Below are 17,676 nucleotides of genomic sequence, written 5' to 3'. Positions count from 1 at the left end.
TGTAATTTGTGCGCGTATGTGTATAAACAAAAATGCGTCGTAGGGAACTGGGGAGGTGAAGGCTAAAGTACGTGATGCGAGACCTGCAAAAAGGCCAATTTTGCGCCCCGTACGATTCCTGCTAACGAGCGAACAAATGCGGCTACGCTCGAGCGACAGTAATGATAAAGGCTTCGGGCAGGGATAGCAGTAAGCTGCCGAAACGGACTAAGGGAGAGGTGGCAAAAAGGGAGATAAAATAGTGATGATAAAACCGGCGCTAAGGAGGCGGGCATCAAGGCGATAAGATCGGCGATAGAACGTTCGATGTTCGTTTATTAAAAAAAAAACTTATATTAGCCGCGTTTTTACGCTTAGCTTTTGCCCGTTGCCACTGTAACTGCGACAACAAAGGTTTTTAACTGTGGTTAAATCGTGGTGGTCGATCTACTTTTTTTTTCAGAGTCGACAATTGGACCAAGCCGCAAATATTTCCTTTCGATTCTAGTTAGAACTAAATTTGCACACATATGAGCACATACTATTATAGGTCTTCTTTTGGCGCTCAAACTTATGTTCGCGCTCTGCACGACGCTGCTGTTTCATAGTATTAGCCGTGGTGGTGTCAATGTCGTAATGGGTTTGCTTTACTTAGTTTTTCCAAACTTGCTACACTAAGACAATTGAGATAAAAAGCACGAATCTTTAAATGAATAAAATGAAACAAGCGGAGTAAAGTTGACGCATAATGTCGGCGGGACGAACGCCGAAAGCGAAACAAAAACAATAACGATTTGGCTAAGAGCTAAGGGGGCTGCGGTTTAGCGAGGAATCAACGATCGCGATGATCATGAAGAGTGGCTTTACACGTACCACACAGTTGTGCGTGTACTTTTGTGCTTGTTCCAGCTCGAAGTTGGCTGCAGGCTTGTAAACAGAACTGTGTGTGTGGGTGTTTGCAAGCGTGCCTTTACAGCAATGTACCGATCCTGAAAACAAGTACGAAAAGGAAACGCGCTTTGGCTTACAAAGTCGTCAAGGTTCGTTCGCATCAACGAACGTTGTAGATCGAGGCTGATGTGATCATAAACGCCAACGAATGGATGCACATGCGGCTAATTCGAAAGAAGACCGCATGCATCGTACGGTGGACGGTTGGGAAAACCATCATAGCAGTTTGGCCCGACAACGAGTAGGCCGAGCCACTAAACGAATGGGGGGCGGCAAGGGGGTCGTCGAGCCTTCGTGTCTCGGAACGTCATCTCAGGCTCGTTGGTTCCTCCGGTAGCTTCTTTCTCGACCCTTCGAATACTACACGAATAAGCATTCTCAGGCCGGAACTGACAGTTCCTTGGTTGACGCTAATGCCCTTAGGACGGTGGAAGGGAATCGCCCGGTTTCGCTTATACCTCTAAGTGCCGCAGACGAGCCCGAAAGCCTTCTTACGCACATCCCTTCCCGCTAACGCTCTCTTTTACACCCGTCTCTGCCCTACCACACTGCTGTTGCCTTGTGTCCCAATGCCCCACTCAGATTTGCCCGTCACAGAGCAGCATTGGCTACCGGCTACACAGCAGAGATCGAGCTAAGTCTAGATTCTAGTGCTGGCAGGAGACATTAGGCCTAATTTGAGGTGTCCAACCGGCCACATTAGTGTCTAAAGTGCCGTTAATGGCGGGTCGCGTTTGCAGCAACGCTAGTCACTAGTGGACGATGGGCAGTGGCCGGTTAGACTAGACCACGTTAATTCGGTCGGGTGTCCATCTCTCTCGCAGCTAAGTTGGACAATATTCGGCAAGAAATCCGATTAAGTAAAGGCTACTTAGGGTAAGTTTGGCACTCACTTTGGGCGTATCTGCGGAGTGTGGAGTGCTGCGTTGGTCGGCCGCCGCTTGTGTCAGTGCTGTGACACTATGACATTTGTATAGCACCAGATCTCATGCGTTCCTGCACGAACACAGCCTTGGGCATGAGATGCTGCTCAAGAGTATGTCTAGGGTTCGTGCACAACGTCCGCTAAAACCCAACGGTTTAGTACTTTGCCAACACTCATCTAGCTTAAGACGTTTACTTGTACTGGCCAAACAAACATAAGGCTGAAGTAAGTCGGCCCCAATTTAGCAAGTAGAACGCAAAGTCTACTTACCTTCACCCTGCGACACAGAGGAAGGAAGTTGGAAACTCGAGATTAACAAAGGTAGAGCAAGAATGAAAAGCATAGAATATAAGAACTGTTAGATCTTCTGGAAAACAATGACGATAATATGGAATTAGACTCTTGTAAGTCAGAGCACTGTCAGTTAAATTCAGTGGCAATGTTTGACCCGTACATGTATGTATGTATGTATGTATGTATGATGTATGAAGCCATTCGTACGTCTTTGCCGTCCTTTCCCGGCGTTACGTTACACATGCTACAGGCTAATGGACTACTAACAACTCTAATTATTACTATTATTATCAGCGTAGTAGAACAACGATAAAATAGAACGTTATCGCCGGATTGTTCGCCGACGCCCAAGCCAGCGACCCGCCAATTTCAAGTTACTTTTCGCCCCCCGATGGCTGACTAAATAGAGGTACTGACTACTTTTCGACAATCTGCGGTCGACATTTGCCCTCCTCGTCGCGACGGTTGCGTGCTGTTGCAAATTACTATTAAATGTGATAAATGCTGCAAATTATCCTATTCGTTGTCGCCCAAGTGTGCTGAGTTTGTGTGAACTCGTGCCTCTATGATCGTGGGCTTGTTCGTCCAGATCCATAGACGGTACGCGGCCGCACTTACGTATAGTGGCGTAACTGTAAAAGCAAACGCTGTTACAGACCAACCAGTATCATCACGGCCGTGGCTAACCGCAACTACATTAGATTACTTCGGTACTCAACTTGCAAACATGACATATATATATATATATATGTCGGCCGAAAGGTACTAGAAACGAAAATGTTGAATGCATAGGCCCTTGCGGCTCATCACCAGACTTGTACTACTACTAGCAACATTCAGCGGTACGATCAACATTTATGGTACTGTGAATAATTTGCCACGGTACACAGCGCACTTTTTGTGCTGTTTTTAAATGGAATCAGTGCACCCTTTGGTACAGGACTGTGACGAATTTGGATTTTGTGTTTTGATTTAGTTGATTACTTATAAACTAAGCGTCAAAATCAAATGTCCTATTCTTTCACTGCTCTGTACGTAGCCACCATTTTGGAACTGTGTCTCTATATTTTCGTTTGCTTCCATGATTAAGCGGTAATTTGCTTCACCGATTAGTTAGTAAATCCGCACCCAAGTGCGTGCCCAAAAAGTCCTTCTTACTTTGCCTATTTTCTCTTAAAGATTCGAAATCAACAAGAGCTATTATAAAACTATGCCACCAACAACCGTCAGTCGACGATGCTGTAAATAACCGCACCTTTTAGTGTCGATCAGGAACAAACTGAAAAATTAAATAAAAACAAAAACGTCACATAGAGTGGGATAGCAACAGAGAACTGAAAGTGAGACAGGATACGCCAGAGCCCCTTTAAGCGCTGCAGGACTCTGTCAGGCAACAAGACAACAGGAGCAGCGTAGAGGCGAGGCGGTTGAGCACGCGTCGGGCATTCTTGTCCCTCGTTGCTAGCGACTTCTCCGAAAAAATGTTGATGAGCCTGTTTGCTAGTCACGTCTCAACGACTCACTCGTTTTCTTTTCGGCCATTGCGGTTGCCGACCACTAGCGCGGACCCACTGCTCTTCTGCGAAGCGTCGGCCTCCTTTCTATCTCTTCCAGCATTATACTAACTCTCTCCAGCCGCTAGTGACGGTTCTCTTTGCTTGTTGTCACGGAGATCTGCACCGAGTCCTTAGCAGTGTCGGAGCAGGCACTCGGCGTCGTTGCAGGGCGACGTGCACCAGTTTCACAAGCATAGGAACGCTTGGAGGCATATCGTCTCCTATGCTATTTCGCATCCGGTGGCGCATACGCTGGTGTCACAGTCGTTCCGGCGGGAACGGGAAAAGCTGGAAGCGGCTTATGGGCTAGTGAAAGCATTGTGCTGGTTTCTACAATAACTGTGGTGGTGAAGCCGACACTGCAAGGCCAGGCAGGCAAGACGAAAAAGAAGGTCTGTGCAGAGGGATCTGTAGTGTCGTAGATATGAACATCGCCCTTTTCCTGACTCGGTTTTCCATCTCGGTCTGACTCCCAACGAGGACCAAACTCCTGGACGAAGACGGTAAAGCAACAGACGAAAGTGAGCAGCGTGAAAATCTTGCAGAGGCTACGGCGCGAAAGAAGAAGATAACGCGTAGACTTTTCTAAAAACGCCTGTTTATTTTTTAGGAGTAAAAAAAACACGAGCGTCTGACTCCCTGAGGAATTGTCAGGAAGACGAAGCAACTCCGGTTGATGCCAATGAAGTAGCGCACGAAAACAAGTTGGGTTTTGTACAAGAAGAGAAGGCTAATAGAAAAAGCGGCGTTCAGCTCTCAGATGTGGGGGAGGTCTTAACCTCAGCGTCGTGGTTGTTCTAAATGTTTCGCCACATGTCATTGCTTAGATAGGCTTGCTGATATGAACAGCTGCGACACCGCGGGATGAACAAGACACAGCATTAAGACTGGATAAACCGGTTACATCTCTTTGTATCCAGCAAACAGTGAATAAACATAAGTTTATAAACACGACGTTTATTTCAACATCGATTAAAAACTTTTTTTTTTCATAATCCCAATGTCGTTGTTCGATTCTTGTGCTCATTACCATCACCAACAACCGTCTCTGTAGCAGCAGCAGTAACGACAACAGTACGATTATCCTGCAAAACTGGGCAGAACACAACTTATGGGAGCACCGTGACTCCCTTGCGGGGGGTCTTCCTTCACATTTTTTCATCTTTGATGTAGGTGGGCGTACCTCTGTATATCTCTGTCTGTTTGTTTGAAAATGTGGTTTTAATGGATTTATCTCCGTCATCGGTTGTGGGTTGAGGCGGTGAGTGCACTTGTTTTGCCGGCGTACGGCAGATGCTGTTTGATGTCGAATTACGTCGACAGAACGTTGATGTGGTGCACCAATCCTTCACACGATGAGGGTTTTGTTTCCCGGTCTCGTCTAGCTGGCCCTGGTCGACGTTTTTTGATCCAACTAGTGTTGGCATAGGGTCGCTTCAGCGGGTTGCAGACTATAGAGAAAAGATCGACATTTGGCAAGAATGATGCCAACCGCTGGAGGCCGAAACGATCGCCGGTCCCAGCACACCTCACATAAGAAGGAATTTCACAGCCCAGCGTTGTCTTGTACTGGGCAGTCAGCGAACAATAGAGCCAGGTGGTGGAAAAATGAGATTCGTTGACAGATACGTCATGGCGATTTCGACAGAATCAACAAAAGCCTAGTTTGAAAAAAAGGAATATGCGTACTGTGCAAAATAGTTTTTTTAACCTTTTTTTCAAATCAAGCGAATACATTATCCCCAGTGGTGACAGCATTAGTTTGCTCTTTGTCACACATGAAACGTATAGAGCAGGAAGTAGGAAGTATTCATGTGATCTATGCCTATTACAGCTTTATTAAATATTTTTAATAAACGAAATCGGAATAACTTTATATGAATTAATCTCATATACTTTACCATAACCTAACTATAAACTTTCACTAACCTTGTCCAAACCAGGCGACCTGCCGACCCTGGCGATCTCTGTCGGGGCTCCATTCGGCTAGTCGATCACCGCACGTCCGTGGCCAAACGTCCGTATCAGTAGCACTAACTGGGAATGGGAAGACTCCTCGAGCTCCACCTAAAAATATAAGCAACTTGGGCTTTGAGATCGAGTCAAAGGGCATAAATAATGTGATCGATCTGTGCTTAATTACGCGATCCGTATGTCCAAGTACGTTAAGATTAGTGCTATCTAATTAGGTGCAGCTAGTGCTAAAAGTAACGCAGAAAATGTCATGAGGGCCTGCAGTATTTTTTCTAAGAGCTATACCGTCTGCCTTGTTAGAGTACTAGTAGAAGTATTGCTTTATGTAGGAAAGGGGGGAAATTGTACTCTATTTTTAAATAAGAGTAACTTAACAGCAATTTTCGGATTTTTATGGTAATACTTTTGGGGCCCATTTGTACGTTAGGAGCTTTTTTTCTCTCTATTTACTTCGGATAGAGTTCTTGTGAATATAATTTATATTAAAAATGTATGGCACAATAACATGGCAACGCAACTGTTATTTAGAAGATGTTATGCCAAGGGCGATCTCATATAGGTACTGTTCGAAATTGTAAAATGCACATTTGGGTTAGAGTATGCGCAGTATTCCATCTTCTCAAATCTAAGCTTCGATGGGGCATTCATCCATTAACTTAGGTGGCCGCTTGTTATACCGCATACAATATGACCACTTCTAGCTTTTTTTCGGAATAGAAGATCTTTATCATACAAGGGCCAACCAAATTATAAGTTCCCAAGGAATAGTGACGTCGTTTTCGTCCTCAGATATTCCTAATCGCTCGTTCCCAGAATGTCAAGATGAGTTATCTGCGATGCGTTTATCTACTATCTAGCGCGATCTTCTTGTCGACGCGTTCGATTGCTGCTGATCATCGGCTGCTTTGGAAACGAGCGGCCTTTGGTAATCTTTGGGAATATAGAACGAGTGAGTCTAACAGGAGGTTTGAAGTAACGCACTGTAGGATGCAAGGAGTGACATCGCGGCCACGAGCGTCAGGATTTGTCAGTGTGTTGCCGTGCACCCCAGTGCACGTGCCAATGAAGGCGAGCGTGCGTTCTTCTGGGTGTTGATTGGATCGTGAGGCAGATTAAGGGAGTGAGAGAATCGAGTGCAAGCAGGCGATGGCTAGCTAGGTAGGTGCATAGATTTACATAGCAACTGGTTATGACGAATCACTTCGGTGCCTACCTAAAGGCTAAAACATGCCATATCAACAACACAGAGTCTAATTTATCATTCTTGCATCTATCTGCGATGCTTTGTCGTATGATAAAATAGTAATGGTATAGGCCACCAATCTGTCAATAGCGCTTTTACGTGAGAGTAACGCTATCAGATTGTCGAGTACACGTTTTGGTGACGTGCCGGCAATTTCAATGGTACTTCGTGAATACTTTCAACTATTAGAAAGGTCTCGCAGAAGGGCATCGTCAACACCAATATCATACCTAGCAATCCGAGATTTGAATGACAACACATTCTCTATTTTGTCACTTTTGGAATTGGCGAGTGAGACGTTTACCAAACAAACGCATGCTACATGTAGCATATGGATAGGCAGAGTGATGATCTTAATAGTATTGAAAGTACGTAGGTTAAAGTAAGCGGCTAAATTTTCTCATTTTCATTCTATGACTAAATACGCTTATCTCATTATAATAGAAGTTCTCACAGTCCGATAATGAAGCTGCGTTCCACTCCTGGACTCGTTAACGCTCAAACATATCTTTACTAGTACAGGTTTATCCAGCAAAGTAAGTAGGTATATTCATGCCAAAAAGATAGCTGATATGATTGACGCTGTTACCAAGTAGATACACAAACAATGTTCTTTTATCGCGTTTCCTCGACAGTTTACGCTACCTTGTTCACGAAACAGAATCGTGTACATGTCAATGGTACCAAACCGTAGCGAATTTCATTTAATTGAGGCCAACAAGCAAGATGTTAACACTGCTAGCAATAGCAAGTAAAACATGTGCTTTGTTGCGTTATGTGGGCTGGTGCTAGAAACATTGGTGGGGTGGTGGGCAGCGATGTAGTTGGTTCCTGCGTTTTGGTCATCACCGGTCCTCGGATGCGGCCCCCGTGCATTTGGTTAGATGATGAACGACTATTGAAACGCGACTGTATATTTGGCAATAACTCATAACCTCCAGTCGGCCTCCAAATCATTTTAGGAACAGACCCCGTGCACCTTCACTGGTGAAGTTAGCTGATTAACTTTGTTCCACAGAGTTTCATCACTGGCCAACGTTTGCCGTTCGAAGTTCGTTTTCTCTTGCTCTCTCTCTCTCTCTCTCTCTCTCTCTCTCTCTCTCACAACAATTTAGCTTGCATTCATCGTCACCCTGGCTGATCGCCTTTGACCCGTGCTGCGTTGACGGGGTTAATGTATATGCATGCACTAGAATATATGCAATGAACTTTGCTGGCTCACCTCTCAACGAGTTAGTTTTTATATTCGAGTAGGCATTGCTGATGTTTTTCTTCAGCGATTCCATTGTGTTGCGATATGGATTGTGAATAAGGTCTCAATAGGTTATTGTGCAGAAACGTTCAGTGGATATTGTCTCGATCCGCTGAGGAGCGCCTAAGGGTCGAGTGCACGATTACGCACTCCAAGAACTAAACAGAAGTCTTTAGATGTCCGAACAGACAACCAGAAGGGTATCTTCCTGTGTTAGCAATAGCCAAATGGTTATTTACTTCAACTGTATGATGCTTGTGAATAGCATAAGCTATTGAAATGGGGATCAAGTGGACTTCCGCAAGCTCCACTCGTTATCAGACGGAGAGAGTAAGCGGAGTCGTCAGCGGCACAAACCCCTGTTACACGTCTTCTAAGCGAAAATCGCGAGCTGGCAGTCGTATCACTTATATTGTACGGAGAAGTAAAACGATTTGCTCTACTGATTGGTACATATTGGTCGTGTAAGTTGATGAACAAGGGCGCTCGCGGGTAACTAACGTTGTTTAAACTTACTGGCCTGAGTCTTACATAGTGTGGATGGACTGCCAATACTCTGTCCTATTAAATGAAGGCGCGGTACGTTTTTTTAGCAAAAATAACCCGTAACGTTCAAAAATAGTCGCATTCGCGCGACGTACTCTTAAAGCACGTTCAGTCGATATCTGCATCAGCATTATTTTAGAAAATGCAAGCAGAAGATTTCTCTTCATCCAGGACCTGATACTGCGACAATGTTGGTGGTTTTGACAGGCCAAGCCTTAACATTCTCAACTAACGCTTTATCTAGCCCGATCTAACTATCGGATGGTCTCGAAATAGAACGATGTTCATAATCAATCTTGGGGACTCGTTTCACGGATTCGTGATCCACTAGACAAATTAATTGTACTGCGCATTTTCAATCAAAGCCCTCGTCTGCCTCGACGCTTAGCGGAGCGAACCGATTAGAGTTTGTTTTCAATGAAATTGTGTTTTCCAAGAGGTTTATAAATGGCTAAGCCAGGGAAGTTGCACCGCCTGTAATGGCGCATACGTTGCCATCATGTTTGTGTGATGGCCGCAATCTGCTTGAATCGGGTCGAAAATCACGCCTCTGCCCACCTTCACCGATGAACTCGCAAAAAACACCCACTTGTCTTCGACGATTGTAGAACAACGACGATTCGATTGTGCGCCGCCAAAACGCTGTTGTTTCTTCTTCAGCCTCTGGCGACATCGAAAGCGGACCGACTTCACCAGCTGCGTTGGGGACTATCGTTGCTACGGGAACGACATTGACAGCATTCATGGTGCTCAGTCGTGTTAACTAACCCAATGATCCTTAGCCAACGAAGCATCTAAGCTGCCCTTCGGCCGGGAAGCTGATAAAACGAGCCTGCGATTTTAGCTCGACAGCCTTCATTCAGGTTCAGTTTCTGCACGCCTGTAGACAAACCCTTCTATTCCTTCAGCGCGTATATAAAGTTGCGGCGGCGGTACCGGTAGACTAGAAGAAAGGGACCGTATCGTACCTGGCTACTGCTGTAACCAGTTGGGATGGTCATAAATCACGAGTCACCAAATTGGCCACTGCTGGTGCAACGCGACCGTTCTTCGGGTAGATCGGGTGCATGACGAGGGAACTTCGAGGGTTGTCGCGCATTGGGGCCCTCCGTTTTATATCTAGAGAGCTCAGCAACCCATGATGAGTCCACATCGATGGCTAAAGCATGTGCAAGTATATGTAACAACGGTGCGTAGAAAAACATTACGTAGTAGATAAGCCTCATTGTAGCGGCTATGGGCCATGAACAAAGGCTTGACTCGGGCGGGGGCGATACAGATGATATCAGATATCATTCAAGGACTGTGATTGTTTTGGTTAGCTCTGTTTTAAGAGCAAGAACGCTATGGAGACGATTGATACTAAAGGGTTGACTGCAGCGGAAGCTCCTATAGCCTACGACTCCGCGAGTCGGATTGCAGGTAAAAACCAGAGCTGGGATACCAAAAGGGCACCGACACTTAGTGAATGGGTGCTATTGCCGCTTGATTATGACCATCAGGTTAAGTGTAAAAGAGTAGTGCTGTAACAGGGGGACAAATCGCCACATATGTAAGTATTAACATGGAACTTTGTTGGTAGGAGTGTGATTTGCGTCACAAGCGTCAACTTCATTGCGGCTGTTGAGCGTCCGGTGCGACGACGGCTACTTAACAAGGCCCTTAGGTAGCCATCGTTATCCACATACATCGAAAGAGTTTTATAACCGGAAATACAACTTGAGTTCTGTTTCTCCAGGACCTCTTCGGAATACATCATTTTAATTGAAGTACTTGTGTTAGATGACCTTTAACGTTCGTTAGGATACTGCTTCTAGTTACATACAAGCCTAATAATCATAGCAGGGTATACAAGAAAAGCCGAATCATCAACTGTTACATTGTTTGTTACTAGAATATACATTGGAATATATCGGATGTTGGAATTCGGGACGAAAGCTGCTGGCCACAAAGGCCTTCATGTATAGGCTAGTAGCAAAGTAACCTTCGATATAGTCAGCGGTATGCTTGCAATAAATAGCACTATTTAGCTCAAGCCAAGTGTTTATTGCGGCAAAGCGGAACCCATTCGTATTTGAATATCAAATCTAGATAGCTTTTTATTCACACAGGAGTATGTAGAATGTGAAATTAGTAGAATTTACTTTACGAACGCTAATTTTCCTCTCCGGTGGATGTGTACTCATGTGTGGTCAGAGCTTTGGTGGTCTGGTTCTGCTGCTAAACCCCTGCAGCTGCGCGAAGAATCAGAAAAGACCAGACCACCGTTTACTGGTGCACTTACGCTAACGCACCATCACCGAGATCGACGGGGGCTAAAAGCAAAAGTGCGAGTTTCCCGTCTGGGACTCTGTAGTGAGACTGAACGGCAACATATCGCTTTGCCGGTCGACTGTCTCTATGAAGTGCAGGTGCGGCCGCTAACTGCAATTTGACAAGTGTGACTCAGTTTTAGAGTTATACACTTCTCTGAATGAGCGAAACATTGGAGATCGCCGCATCCATGAGGACTAGGCTGACCATTAATTGAATACCAGTTTAGCTCCCTCATAGTGAGGCTTCCTGTTGCAATCACTGACCTAAGCTGTGCGCAAGCCTTGCCTCAAAAAATTAACCAGTTTATCACAATATGTGCTACTGTGAATGAATAATTTTTTTTTCAAACTGACCTTGTAGTCCCATGCCGGACGAGAAGACGTGAGGAGCCGTAGGGTTTGGCGATGGTGACGAAGTGCCCTGGGAAGGAATCGGGGAATCCTGACGCTTTGTCGGCGGAAACAACCCGGGTGCACCAGTCAACGGCGGATTTATTGGAGGCGACGCTGAGAAGCCACGCGCCGGCGGAGACGTGTAGCGAGGCATGGCGGACGGACTGGGCACCCCGTAGCTTGCCCCATCTAGCTGTGAACCGTACGGTACCGAACACAGCTGATGGTCGAGAGCACCGCCACAGTTGGCGTCGAAGGCGGCCTGGGCTGCCTGGTTCAAGTATGAATAGTCCATCATTTGGCCTGTTTTAAGTGGAGAACGTCACGTCCTCTAATCTAGTCGAGCTGAACTAGAACGATGACCACGAATCGCACTATTCACACAACTAAAGGCTCAGCTCAATTCGCTAGCTGTTCGACAGTGGCTGTATGATCTTGTCCGCGTCTTGCTTGATTTGTGTTGAACTTAGCTAACCTTTGCCACACTCACGACCTTACTTGAAAGACCTACAGTGTAATATGGAAGCAGTGATATCTATAGTATTAAGCGTACTAGTAGAAGTGTTTGTAATCATAATAGTAAAGAGTTTATGATGGTGTTGGCGTATTTTTTTTCTGTGAATGAATTCGATGGATACACGCACACACAATCGAAGACGAACACGATAACACGCAGATAGGTGGTAGAAATGTGATGAAGGCGCGCTTCTTTGAACACCCTCGGGGGCAGATATAGTGTTGTTTCCGTTTTTGCTGTTGTATGTTGATGTGTTGTTACGGCTGCTGCTGCTGCTGCTGCTGCTGTTGTTATCTTTTCATTTGGTACCGCAACTACTGAGAGAAAGATTCTTAGCGTTTTCTGATTCGTGTTCTTTTCCAGAAGCCTCCGTCTTCCCAGGCCTGCCTTCTTCTGGCAGAGCTCCGGTAGGTAGGTAGGTAGGCAGGCACGATCACCTTGGCAGCAGGATTCAGGGGGAAAAGGAGATACAACACGCTAGCTAACTCAATTAGACCGGAGAGCACACTGAACAGCCACGAGGTTCAACATCTCAACTTGAGCTCCCTGACTCCGCCCCCCGACCGAGGGAAAGGGACGAGCAACCTCGTCAGGATCGAGAGAATTTGCGAGGGCGAGGAGGTGAAAGAGGGCGAGAGGTGTCACGGGAAAGAGGGCATAGGGAAGCTGAAAGAAGCGTAAGCTTTGGGGGTGCTGCTGCTCTATGTAAGATGGCATTGGATTATGGCACCTTGTCGAAGAGAAACGACCAGGACAATGAAGGTCTACTGCTTGGAAATGATCCTCAACTGGACTCGCTTTTTCCTTCTCCTACGCTCAGTTTCCCGCTACCGTTCCTGCATGCGCACGTATAGCAGCTAGTTTACAAGGTTAGATAGAGAAAGGGAAATGGAAAGCCGGTTGGTAGAAAATAAAGACAATACGCGCATTTTCAAAGTGGCGAGTGTTCCAGCTGCCTTTCAGTGAAATATAAGGCCGTGAGCGCATTAACGATTAATAATTGGGTGATTCTGATTGGGAAGACAACGTGTTTTTCACACCTATCGTTTGTTACAACATAAACTGGAGGAACCTACTGTATAATGTTTTTTAAGAGCCAGCAACGGCGTATTCGAAAAATTGTCTTAGGCTTATATATTAATTATTGAGGCTATTTTTAATTTAGGGTATATTAAACGATGAGCAGAGACTGTACGACAAGTAACAATAACAAATGTAAAAAAAAAGAGCCGAAGTCGAAATGAATCATTTATATATGTCATCTTCATTTATCATATCGTATTCGTAGTACCGTACTAACATATCGTATGAGTAGTGAGTACATTGATTGAATAGGTGGGAGGAAGGATCGACAATTCACAAATCTAGAGGCATGTCAAATAAGAGAGTTACAAAGTGTTCTAATTAGAGAGCTTTGGATGGCCAATATTTTACATAGGGTGACTGGGACTAATTCAATTCAACTTTGACTTACTTAGGTTTTAACCGTTTTTTGTTAAGTACTTGAATATTGCTAAGACACGCGTATATACAATAAATAGTTGTTCGTTCGTTTCCCCACGGCTCAAGAGAAAAAAAAAAACATTTTTTCTATATTTCTCTTGTAATTCGTGTATACTCGTGTACTAGGCGCATTTAGGTCGCAGAAGAGCACCTGTTAAAGGGAAGTTCTGAAATTGACCTTGAGATTTGTATGAACTTTTTGATTCGTTACGCGAGCTTATCAATTGGTATTCCTCTCCTTTGCTTGACTTCGAACGTTTCAAAACAAAGCAGTACAAAGTTTTGAAATTTTCTGTAAATCTCGGCACGGTCCTTTAGGCATGACCGTTCTGCATGCGCGTACCCGACCACAGCAATTCTATTTCTAGCGATTACGCAAAGCTATGTTTGAACAAAAATAACTATAAATATGAACATGTCTTTGTTTTAACAAAGACGGTGTCCGGCACCGCCGGTGGGCACTGCGTTGCGTAAGGTAAAAAAAAAAGTGTACGCAATTTCCGCTTACGGAACCACCTGCACATCTTTCGCCCATAGATAGCTAGTACATAGAGTTTTATTGCGCACGATCGACTTCGAGACAGTAGAATCTACACTAAAAAAATGAGTAGGTCCAAACTCAAAGCGATGCCAAAATCTACATAATGAGGCTTGCTTTATATACTTAAGCGAGACTTGGAACGTTATTTCGCTTCTGTAATAACGTTGCTATTGGCTTAACAAACCTCATCGTTCGAAAAATTAGTTATGCGAAATTGACTTATATTTTACAGGATGAAGTTCCGATACGGATGAGCTGTAAACAAACGTTTAGGTATAACAAAAGCTTTACGGAAACAACTATACCTATAGATTGGACTAGTTGTCTAACGAACTGGCTGATCAAGAGCACGTATAGCAGTAACGTGTGGGCAAAAATTTATACTATGAATTTGTACTACTGTAGATCTGCTAGGAGTCTATATGCCGTAATTTCTAAAACACTAATTAGGATTTTTATAGTGGTTCCTAAAAATGAATGATTCAAATTTAACATATTGTCTCTATAATATTCTAGGAAGGTTATAGTTGGAAAAATTTATTACCTGGTAAGCAAGCTAGGTGTAGCCTACATTAGATAGGTACAATAATTATTGGGGGGTTATCTGTTACCTTATCTATTACAGGGTTGGGCGCCCAAATTGTCTTTTCTTAATGTTTAAGAATGTATGTAAATAAAGACAGAGTTTTGAACAATGATGGCAATGATATTTTTAATAAGTTCCACTGAGGATTCTGTAAATGACACATACCCGAGTCAATCATCAATACTGCCAGCTAACGGTCAGGTTTATATTTTGACCCACATGCGAGTATTTCCTTTCATTTAGATATTTCGATAGATGGGACGCAACAATGCTTCACTCTGCTGTAAAGGTCTCGGTTGGAGTGTGCATGATACACAGCTTGAGAAATCGAACCATATCATTCCCACACAAGAAACACGGGTCTAATTTTTATACAGGGTGAAGTTTATATATATGTATATATATACATATATATATGTGAAGCGTATAAATAATTCAGGGAGAGGGTGTAATTAAACTTGCGATTGGGTGAGAAGTAAATCTACGCTTAGGAAAAATAGGTTTCCGAGTCGACGTAGGGTAACACTTGAAGCGGTGTTTTTTTTTGTAAATAATTTTGTTCTTCTACCTGGTAACCTATTTTTTAACTACCCAACTGTTAACATCGTCTCATTTGCACACACTTGCACACAATTACTGTTCAGTGGGCAAATTTGCAGCTTCAAGCGTTCAAGCAACAAAAATCAATATATTTCATGGAAGTTTAAGACGTAAAATAGGCCAGAAACGAGGCATGGGATTCAACGATGTAGGTGCTACTTTCTTCAGGTAAATCCGTCGGATTTTTTGTAGCTTTCTTTATTTTAATCATTTATAATTGTACAGGTGATACTTTTGTACTTTCATAGCACCGCGTCGATTTTTCAAATCATGAACCATCAAGTGCGTTAACGTACATACGTGTGCATCCTAATATGATCGAGAATTAAACAATTTTTATATATGCCAGAGACGTAACAAAATCTTTTTTATTTACATATATTTTATAGAATTAATTTTGTTAAAATTGTTTTTCACAGGTATAAATAGCATTAAGAAAGACAGCTAGTCCATCCAGGCGCAAGGTCTGTTACAGGACAGGGTGAGTGTACATCGTAGCGTTAATATACAGCTGTGTTCTTTTCCCCTATTGGGAGCAGGTATAATCTTACGGCGCATCTTACTATTTAATAGGGTTTTGATTCTCATTTTTGTCTACTGACACCCGGATAACATGTTATTTATAGTGTTTATTATGGCATCAATGAATCACCTAAAACGCACGCAATGTAACGTACGAAGTAAAACATACTATGCGGAAAACTTAGCAAAGCATTGCACACTCCTCGTTTTAATCGTGGTCTTTTTTCTTTTTTCAAAAAGTGCATTATAATCATTTAAAAGCTCGAACCAAATGCTGAGTGATCTGAAGTCTTAGCTATATAGGTTTGGTAACTGCGGCGGGTTTATTTTAGCCCGGTCTGAATCGTATTCGAGTACCCAAGCGAATATATAGAGTTATACTTTCCATACTTGCAAGAGGCCTCTTCAGCCGAGAGATTTGCGGCCAGCTTAGCTTCATAAATGCGCAAAATGTATCGTACATTTCACTGGCTAAATCGCTTTACGACTTACTATCTGTGCGATATCATCTTGAAGATCCCAAGATGACCAGACTGGTGTCATCCGGTAGCTAGACGTATCCAACTTCAATCGTGTCTCCCTTTCTTTACATCTAGACACATATATTTCTAGTTCGGAGAGGACAGCTTCTCTCTCTACCAGCCGTGGGTTATAGCGTTGTCTGCTCTGCAAGAAATCGGCGGTAGACGCCACGTTAACCCACTTAGCTTGATTCCCCGGAGCGCCAACACTGCGTCTTTGGCGCGTCTCGAGGTTCGGTGATCTTGATCTCACCGCGCGGCTCAGTCTTCGATCTGAATGAGCATTGGGTCCTCGTAGCGCGCTGCATGCGTCCCGCTGAGAGATAGATGCTTTCCGGGGCGACTTTGTATGTGTGTCAATTTGCATGTTCACCCACAAGATTCTCCTTACCTGAATGAGGCCGCTGTATACTAGAGCACGTTGATCATAGATATGAACACCAGTTTGCATGCTACTGTGGTGTACCGACATTATATTGAAGTTTTTTCGCATGATGCATGATGAATGGAGTCCTTGAAAGTCCCGCGTGCCCATTTTAAAGCGTGACGATTTTTCTTAGATGCTGTGTAGCTGAATCGACACTGCCGTTGAAGAATCTACTCAATGTGTATATATATATATTATGATTATGCCATTTCAGACGGCGTAACAGCGCTGATGTAACAGAGTGACCAGTGGCTGATTTCTAGTATTTCGTTGAGTTCTTTAATAATAATAATAATAGTGACAAACCCACCGTCAAAGTGGCTCTGCTGTAAAAGAAGACCGATTTGAAAATAGATGTAACTATACTGTAATTGAATATTTGAGTACCGCGTCCACATAGACAATATATCTAAGGAAGGGTGAGAGGAGGCAATATAGGCCATTCCATTTTTTCTAGCAGTTTAATGCTGATCTAAATTTTTCAATACTATTAAAGCTAATTTCTTTAGAAAACCTTAGAATTATGCACGAGTCAAACATTTCGAGAGGATATTTTCTTTGACCAAATTTCAATAGGTAGCGCTATGTGGGAGGGCTTTTTCTTCGGAGTTTTCGGAGCTTCTGTCAAATGAAAGAAACACAAATTTGCCAGCTTGTTTTTCTTCCGCAGTTTAGCCCGTTCCAAAGATACACTTTCAAAAATAGACTAAAGACGAGTTATATAACATGATCACGCTGGAAACTATATATATATAGGTCGTGATGCAGTGTGTCCATATATCTTACTACGTTGTGAAACCGGGTGCTGTGAATGCAAAAATTGAAAGAACCAAGGCATGATCCGTCCTAGTAAAGATCATCGTAGGTTTGCGGTTGTCGTACCGCATGTCATTGTAGGTTGCTTTTGAAGGAACCCCCTGACGATTTCATCGGTATAACGTATCATTCGGAATAGTATTGACCACATCGCAGATAGCCACGCGAATTTAGCTTGGATAATTATTTGTACCCCAAAATATGTATAACCATGG

At 43.7% G+C, this 17,676-nt stretch overlaps 1 protein-coding gene across 2 annotated transcripts in view; it reads right to left on the bottom strand.

Moving 5' to 3' along the window:
* Positions 1 to 17,676, bottom strand: part of LOC111243050 (uncharacterized) — a 76,070-nt gene that overhangs the window by 43,981 nt on the left and 14,413 nt on the right. For both annotated transcript variants that reach the window (XM_022788071.2, XM_022788072.2), the window contains exons 3-4: positions 11,390 to 11,699; positions 5,635 to 5,772 (exon numbers count right to left, since the gene is read on the bottom strand). In XM_022788071.2, coding sequence (XP_022643806.2) covers positions 5,635 to 5,772; positions 11,390 to 11,699 — 448 coding nt within the window. The remainder of the gene's footprint in view (positions 1 to 5,634; positions 5,773 to 11,389; positions 11,700 to 17,676) is intronic.

This window comes from Varroa destructor, unplaced genomic scaffold (genome assembly GCF_002443255.2).
Source record: "Varroa destructor unplaced genomic scaffold, Vdes_3.0 BEIS01000001.1, whole genome shotgun sequence".
Classification (NCBI taxonomy): Eukaryota; Metazoa; Arthropoda; class Arachnida; order Mesostigmata; family Varroidae; genus Varroa; species Varroa destructor.
The sequence above is the reverse complement of the archived record's forward strand: the minus strand, read 5'-3'. Positions and strand labels throughout refer to the sequence as shown.